General features: G+C 40.3%; 1 protein-coding gene across 1 annotated transcript in view; it reads left to right on the top strand.

The window, feature by feature from the left end:
• Positions 1-3261: 3261 nt before the first annotated feature.
• hcrtr2 (hypocretin (orexin) receptor 2) overlaps positions 3262-8911 on the top strand; it is a 25921-nt gene continuing 20271 nt past the window's right edge. The window contains exon 1 of the mRNA XM_005915522.3: positions 3262-3686. Within this exon, the coding sequence (XP_005915584.1) occupies positions 3470-3686 (217 nt within the window). The 5' untranslated portion in view covers positions 3262-3469. The remainder of the gene's footprint in view (positions 3687-8911) is intronic.

The following is an 8911-nucleotide window of genomic DNA, read 5'->3' as shown; positions in this document are numbered from 1 at the left end:
AGCACTTGTTTGTCCTTCCTCTTGCCTGAACATGTTCTTTTTGCATTACTTTATGTTATCAAGAGTGAAGTCTTGAGAAAGGACACATAAGTGTCTGACCTTCAGGATAAGGAGGCATAGTTGTAATGACTCAGTTCATGGCTGCACTAAATAAAAAACTCTTTGATAAATCTCCACTTTGTGTCACATTAATGCAGTAAAAACGACTAATGAGGCATATCTAACACAAGTCTTCTCTGACATACAAGAAATGATTATACAATGCAGTAAACAAGGCAAATTTCAGCGTAAAGAAAAGAAACCCTGCTGTCCCCTAATAATGAAATCACAGTCAGAAAAGTCAATACCTGGGTGCTCTGTGGGAAAGCTAATGGACAATGACAACGACTGGGGTAAAAACAAATATTAATCAATTTGCTACAATAAATATAGATGACTCATGTTGCTGAACAGACCGATGTCTCCTAAAAGGTTTTAGCAATAACACTGACTGCAACAACAATTAAAAATTTATTATTTCATGACCCACCTTCAAATTAATGTCAAGAAAACATTAATACAATTATTAGCAGTACCTCAATCAATGACACTTTTGAGGTACATTGAGGGACTTACAGTTTTTTCTGAATGCTTAAACCCTAACTGTGATTCTTATAGCACAATTTCTAAAACTATTGATAATTATAGCAAAACCACTCACTGAGTTTGCAAAACTAAAAGCACAAACACTGCTTTGCACTCAGTTTGCAATTTTGTAACACACACTTTGCAAACCTGTAGCTACAATTCACTGCACAGCACTCTTTTTGCAGAACTGTAAACACAACTCACTGCTTTACACTCAATTTCCAAATGATCAATGCACTCCTAGCAAAACTATACACATTTATGGCCATTATTTACACTATTTTGCCAACTGTCTGGCACACTGCCACATGTGAAAACTTTTTTAGATAATTAGTTCACTTTGCAATCAGCCTAAGCACTATAATACAGGTAAGCTCTGTGTGTGGAGTACAATGGAGGGAGCAGAAAGAGTGAGAAGTAGAGGAGGCCGAGGAAGAGGACGTGGAGGTGAAGAAGTAGGATGAAGAGGATGACAAGGACAAGGAGGACCAAGAGGAGAACGAGGAGGGGGGAGAGGAGGACGAGGAGGTGGGATAGGAAGGGTAAGAAGAGTAAGAAATAGAATTGCTGATGACATCAGAGCTACAATAGTGGACCATGTAATCAACCGTGGAATGACCCTGAGGGTAGCTGGCCAACGGGTCCAGCCTAACTCGAGCCGCTACACTGTAGCAAGTACCATAAGGACATCTTGAAATGAGAATCGGTTAGTACAGTCACTTCGCACAAAGATTTGTAGCACTGCCATATGCCAATGAGAAACACACCAATACCATTGATGTAAAAATACTGAAATTGTTACTTTACAGAATTGCTAGATGACCAGATGCTGGGGCAGAGGAAGCATGTTCACTGCAGACCAAGTAACCCATATAGTCATTATGGCGATTGCAAATAATCCTATACTTGGAAATAAACACTTGTGTTTGTTTTGATGTGTTTGAATAAACACCAGTACTTGAAGTTTGGATCCCTCTATGCTTATGGATCTATGACAGAAGTATGAGCTCAAACTGACATAGCCTACCTTGTGCACAGAGAAAGCAAAAGCCAGATGTGTTTTGTATTCATACCATCAGTGTGCAGTTGGCGCATTGTGTGCTTAGTAGATGATGGCTTGTGTGTACTGTTTGATACGGAAACACCATTTTTACGAAGGTGTGAAGAGTTAATCTAGCTGTGTTTGCTTTTGCAAGAGAACTACAATGTTTTGATTATTGGGTGACAGGTTTTCTTATTTGTGTGAAGAGTTTTGCAAAATTAGCCAATAGTTACAAAAAATGTGCTTAAGCAATCAGAAAAAACTGTAAAATAACTAGACACTAATGATTTCATACTACAGTAGATGGCTGAACAATTTTCACAACCGCTTATCCACCGAGACTCTCAGCTGACACTGGCTGAGAAGAATATAAAATGGACAGGCTGACAGTTTACGTGGCTAACGGACAGACAGATAAACGTTATATTCACACACACTTAAAGCTAAGTTTAAATTAATCTTAGATTAGATTTTAAACTGCAAGAAAAAAACAGATCACTCTGACAGGGAAACAAAATAGGGAAAGGGAGATCATACAAGGAGCCAACCAGAACTCAGTAGTGGGTAGAGTTGTGTAGCAATGCCCCCTTGGGACAGTTTGCTTCACAGGCACAGTAGCCCAGTACAATGTATACGTGCATGCACATATAGATACATAAAGCACAATTTACAAAACCTAATCCTGAATTCAAATATATTATGATGTCAACATAAACCATGAGGAAGAGGATTCATACAGAGGCTTTTTAAAGGACCCTCACTTGATGTATATGTCTTATGTTATCAAGGGTACTGAAGCTTCCTGTAAGGCAGCCTTGTTAAGCACTGCTCCACCATGAGATTCACATCTTTAATTCAAATGTACCATTTAATTCATTTTTAACTTCTCAGCAGGAGTCCTGCAGTTGTGCTTTGACTGCCTTGCAGATTTAATCTGGTCTATTCATTTTGAATGGAATCATGATTTCCATACCGTCATCATAACACCATATTTTGCTCAGAAGAGCTGCCTAAACAAACCCAGCGACAGTATGCAGTATATGCCCCCAAAAAACAAGATGCTGAAATGATGTTCAGATTTATGATTTGTTTACACCAGAGCTGTTCACAGCTTGTGACAAAGAGAAATAAGACTAAATAAATACAAAAAAGGAGTCTTAATGACATAAAAACAGCAGTTTATATTGTTGTCATTGTTTCGTTTTTTAAATAAAATTCGAAAACATGTCCCCAATAAATTGGTACACAGTCTGAGGCTTGTCCCACCATTCAGTCATTACCTTCACACAGTCACAACAATTTGCTCAAGCACTACAGGACCCAGTTAAACCAATTAGTTTAAAACAAGTGCACTGTTGGATTAAGGGGGTTAACCGTGTCCGTGAATTGGTCTCAAGCCGTCCGTCCAATGTGCCCTCCTTTATATGCTTGTAATTGAATTTCGCACAGAATTAAAAGCAGATTAAGCTGATGCATTTTAAATCACCCCATTCATTTCCAAACCTTGTTCCTGCACCCCTCCCCGCAGAAATGCCCGAACACCCCGTTTCTCTCTATTTTTACGCGAGTGGGCATTCGGGTTGCAGCTCAGAGCTCGTTGCTCGCTGCAATCTGCTGTGTTGGTGTTTGACCCTGCAGTGGCTTTGAATGGAGACAGAAGGGAGACCAGCGTCATTCTGACGAGTGGTCCGTGCGGAGCGCATTTAGAATCGCGTTTGCAGTGTGCTCAAACAACCTGCGGTCACTGCAGACGCACAAGCAACAGCTGCAGTTCATCGGGCACACAAAACACCTGGAAGCATGTCTGGCATCACTGGGAACGTGGACTGCGAGGAGTGCTTATCTTCTGGACATCTACCCAACAGCACGGAGTTACATGTGCATCCCACCTTGGATGACGACGAGGAACTTCTGAGATATATTTGGAGAGAGTATTTACACCCCAAGCAGTATGAATGGGTTCTCATTGTGGCTTACATTATTGTATTCTTCGTTTCACTCATTGGGAACTCGCTTGGTGAGTCGTACCTTTAAATGCATTCATTTCTCTCTCTCTCCATTCATCTTAACAACTTGCAAAAATCATAAAGCAAAAGCACACTTCGAGCAACTTTTCCCACCTCTCCATAATATCAGCGCAAATATTACTTGAAGTATGAGAAAAATCTAAATCAAGAGCGATCAATAACTAGAAGCGCATTCCCCCCCTCTGTGATGTTCACTAATCGCAGTCGCGCCTCTGCTGATGTGGAAGCATCAATGAGGAGGAGAAACCGTCGATCAGTCCAGGAAAGCGAGGTTAATTTTGGAAAATCGGTAACCTTTTGATTTCTTTGAAGATACATCGAGTAAAAATAAATTATTTCACACCGTGCATTTGCGTAACTTGCAAGTTTTGCAGACCTATTGTCTGCGAAATTCCATTATTGGACTGCTTTGTTGCTGGTGTATTTTCTCAATGGTTTAGCAGCAGGGGCAGTTTTACTATTTAGCAAAGAGAAGTCAGACTGACCTGTAGCTCTGTTTTTTTTAATTGTGAAATTTCTTATCGGGCTGCTACCACACATTTGAGAACCTCCTTCTTTGTGTCAGTGTGGGAGTCTTAGTTATGCTCTACTGAAGCTCGATTGTCACTGTCACTAAAATAACCTGCTCTTTTTCCGCTTGCACTTTGATCTATTTCAACTTTGAAAGCTGTCTTTGTGCAGGCTTGTGTTCTATGCCTCATCTCAGGGTTCCCACTAGCTATTTTTAGACTTTTTTTGGTAACAAGGAAAAGGGCCCCCGCATAGATGCAGCTGTGCACTGCAGAATTGCACTCCAGCTTGGAAGGCTGAAGGTGTGCCACATTACCTGTCATTTTAGGCAGCATTTATCAATCTAACAATTTGTATGGTATTTCAGCGAGGAAGACAGCATTCACCCTCTTGCCATCTTCATTATCCTTAATGCAACACCCACTCCCCAGACAGTGGATGACATTTTGAAATGGGCCACTGGAAATGCTGTCCAAGAGAATTTTGTAGATGCTTTCAGAAAACAGCTTTCCACCCTTGTGCAGAGTCTACTTCCCCTTTTATGCTTTTAGTCTCACAATGGAATGAACAGACACTTTGAAAATGATACATGAGTGGATAAGTTACGATTCCAGAAATCAGACAGGCCAGCTATTCACAGTCTAATGTTCAACAGTTTCATATTAAACATGTTAAGTGAAATAAGCAGGGTTATCATTTGCTTTTTAAAGCTCAGATTACAAAAATATGTGCTTTATAGTACTGGTTTACTAACAATACCTGGTTGTTGATGTAATCAATGTTTTAGTAAATACTTCAAGACCAGGAAGTCATTTAGGAAACAAATTAGTCATTTTGTTTATGAGCAAAATTTGCATTTCTTTGCTGAACAGAGCAATCAAGGACATTGGAGGGGTCCGTGTGTGTTTAATCAGTATGGCCATGAGTTTCAAAGCCAGAGATGACAGGTTCTCATTATAACTGTCAGTGTTAGATGAGGAAGCACAGCGCAAATCTTTTAAATCATCGCAGCTTCTCTTTCTTTGTTTCCTGCACTGTGTGCTGTTTTCTCTTGCTGCAGTTTTACCTGCTATGAACAGCAGGAAGTGACAACAAAGGTGTCACCCCTGCCTGGAGAATCTCTTCCATAGACAGAAGTAAAGAGAAAAAAAAATCACAAAATCAGCATTTACTGTTGCATGTTTTATTCCTATAAGGGAAAAGGAATCCAGTGGAATTTTTGTTAGAGCTGAAAGTATTTGTTCTCATAGTAAATGGCCTTGCTGCTGTAATGGATTCAGGCACACATTGTACAGTAGGTACTCAATTTAAAACTTTAGTCTTCCTTTTCGTAGAGGGTCTTTCAGTGTAATCCTCTTTAGCATTTCTTTCCTGCTGCTGTAAGTACAAATTTTGATTCATCAAATTGCTGCCTGTATTAACTTCACTGTTCACTGACGATGTTAGCGACCACCTGGCGAGCATAACATTAAGCAACTAAAGCACCAGATATTTCCCTCAGAGAGTTGGCAGAGACTGAACTTGGAGTAAAAAGTAAAGAGAAACCACTAATAAATCTGCTCTGTATGTGATGGATGTGTAACTACAAGAAGCTTTTTGCTAAAATGTTTGCAACATTATTATGCTTTTAAACCTTGGACACAGTGTGTACACTTTGTGTTCAAGGCTCTCCCCTTCCCATGCCAACATTTTACCCCATAGGCACTGAAACATTAGCTAAAATTCCAACTAATAATGGGCGGGCAATTGTCATTAGATCATCAGAAACATTAGGGCATAGGTGTCAAACTCTGGCCCATGGGCCAAATTTGGCCTGCAGCCTAATTACATTTGGCCCGCGAAGCCATACCAAATTACTATTAGAGCTGGCCTACTGGTATTATACAGCTAATATATATATTGTTTAGTATTAAGCTTTGCTTGTTCCATATTCAGTTTTTCAGCAAAATGTGTCCCTTGAGTCCATAAAATATATAATTCCAGTTTTGAATTTTGGCCCACAGTGTATTTGAATTTGACACCCCTGCATTAGGGCTACGTACTCTGCTCAACTTCTTGTTAACACAACAATACAATGAGGCAGACATTTGGCAGCAACTCAGTGCGCTCCTCCTCATGTTGACACGGTCAAGATGACCTACTGAAGTTCAAACTGAGCATCTTGAATGGGGAAGAAGGGTAATTTAAGTGGCTTTGAATGTGAGACATGGTTGTTTTTGCCAAAAGGACTGGTTTCAATATTTCAGAAACTGCTGATCTACTGGGCAGAAAACCATCTTTCTGGTTGCGTTATTCATTCAGAGGTCAGAGGAAAATGACCAGACTGCCTTGAGATGATAGAAAGGTAATATAAACTCGAATAACCATTCTTTAGAACTAAGGTATACCAAACTGGATCACTAAACACATAAGATCTCAAACCTTGTATTCTGGTGCTGGGCTACAGCAGCCAAATTCCACACTGGACGCCACTCCTGTCAGCAATGAACGGGAAACTGAGGCTGTGATTCACACAGGCTCATCTAGATTAGACAATAGAAGACTGGAAAAATGTTGCCTGCTCTGATGAGTCATAATTTCTGCTGCAACATTCGTATGGTGAGAATTTAGCATGAGCAACATGAAACAACATGATCCTGTCTTGAATCACTGGATCAGGCTACTGGTGTTGTACTTGTGTGAGGGATATTATCGTGACTCGCTTTGGTCCCCTTATGAGTGTAGTTTAAACACCACAGCCTTCTTGAGCATTGTTATGACCTCAGTATACCCATCTTTTAATGGCTGCTTCCAGCAGGATAAAGTACATTGCCACAAAGCTCAAATCCCACTCAAACTGGTTTCTTAAACATGACAGTGAGCTCACAGTACTCAAATGGCCTCCACAGTCACCCGAGCTCAATCCAACAGAGCACCTTAGGGCAGTGTTTCACTGAAATATGGTTTTCTAATGTGAAAACCATATTTCACATTAGAAAAATCACACGGCACACAAAACAAAAATATCACAAAAAGCATATTGATCATTTTTACCTGCACATCAGGTATAGCAGAATTGGCTCAGTTTGTCCACAGTACACGTTTTTTCTTCTTCTGACCACTACTCACGCTAGGGTCTTAATATGGGTCGGAATTTCTCCAGGAACCAGGTCAGATTGACTAATTTTCTTTTCAAATATTTTTTCTATTGCTTTTACACGATGTTCTTTCTTCTTTGCCTTCTTCTGTTTTACTGGCAGTTGGCAACCCATTTAATTAGAGCAGGCAGTTGTACTGCCCTCTAGTGGAAGAGAATGTAATTGTTCTGCATGTTACTCACGCTAATTGACCCTGTGCACGAGAAAATGCTAGCTTCCTGGTTTGAGACCGGATGTGGGGTTGTACATTTCCGGTAGCTTTACTTTGCGGTCAATCGCTACTGCAAAAATATACTCCAAAATCATGTCCAAAACTCGAAAACGGAAAGATCGCGTTAAGTTACAAAGAGCAGAAGGTGGGAACACTCACCGCTGTTGTGTCATAAAAAAATCTAAAGATCAATTTTGACGTTTAAAGAGTTTAGATCGATCAGTTGTTTACATCACTCAACACAAGCAGAACTGCATCACTGCAGCAGAAGACACATCGTCCACATTCAGAAGCACATCTCTGTATAATGACTGGTCTTATGATTTAAACAGGCAAATGTTCAGCATTCAAACTACAGGTGAAGAATAGTCAAACCAGATGTTTCCCCCTTTATGTCGATATCAGCTAGTCAAGTACACACCTACACAACATGTTAACAAACCGTGAAAAAAGCCACACAAAAAATTAATGATTGTTGGTAAGGGCTTCTATACATTAGTATTTACGAAGGGTATGTTGTGACTTACCTTCAAAATTACAGCGGTCCTTCGCTAATAACGTGGTTCACCTTTCAACTCGCTGTTTCACAGATTTTTTTAGTGCAAGTTTGCACGTTTTTTTTTACATCCCATTGTGTCCTGCGTCCTGATCGCTGCAGACGATCTCCTCCGTGACGTCTCTCCTGTACAGTACAGAATCGCTGCATCGATCGCTAGCAGTGTGACGCTGAGGTGCAGTACTGTATGTCCACGATGTCCACCAAACGTTTTGCACCGTCAAAAAATTTAATTGGCTACTTGATTTCACCTATCGCTGGTTATTTTTAGAACATAACACCCGCAATAAACGAGGGACAGCTGAGAAATATAATATTTGAATCCCTTTTCTCTTTTGCTCTGAGGCACGGGGGAAAAATATCGACAAGTTGATGAACATCATTTACAGATATATTGGGTAAATGCCCAAGAAATCTATAGAAATGTAAATCGCTGCTTGATTCATTCATTTGCTTAACTTGTTTTGGACCGTAAACAGGGCGTGAATAGGACACCGGAAACAAAGCTCCTCACAGGAGTTTCCGCACCGGAAGTAGCATATGCTAACGTGCACATAGTCAATTGCTTAGAGTACCAATCAGGTGGAACCAGATAATCTTCCGAGGCACACCTGATCATTTCTCACAGCACACCTATGTTCCACTGCACAGTGGTTGGGAAACACTGCCTTAGGTATATGATGGAAGGAGCTCTTCACAGCATGGATGTGAGGCCAAAGAATCTGCAGTAACTGTAATGTAACCATGTCAATATGGACCAAAATCTCTGAGAAATGTTTCCATCACCTTGTTAAATGTATT

The sequence above is a fragment of the Haplochromis burtoni genome, unplaced genomic scaffold (assembly GCF_018398535.1).
Source record: "Haplochromis burtoni strain Fernald_Lab_line unplaced genomic scaffold, NCSU_Asbu1 Contig_12, whole genome shotgun sequence".
In the NCBI taxonomy this organism is placed as follows: Eukaryota; Metazoa; Chordata; class Actinopteri; order Cichliformes; family Cichlidae; genus Haplochromis; species Haplochromis burtoni.
The sequence above is the reverse complement of the archived record's forward strand: the minus strand, read 5'-3'. Positions and strand labels throughout refer to the sequence as shown.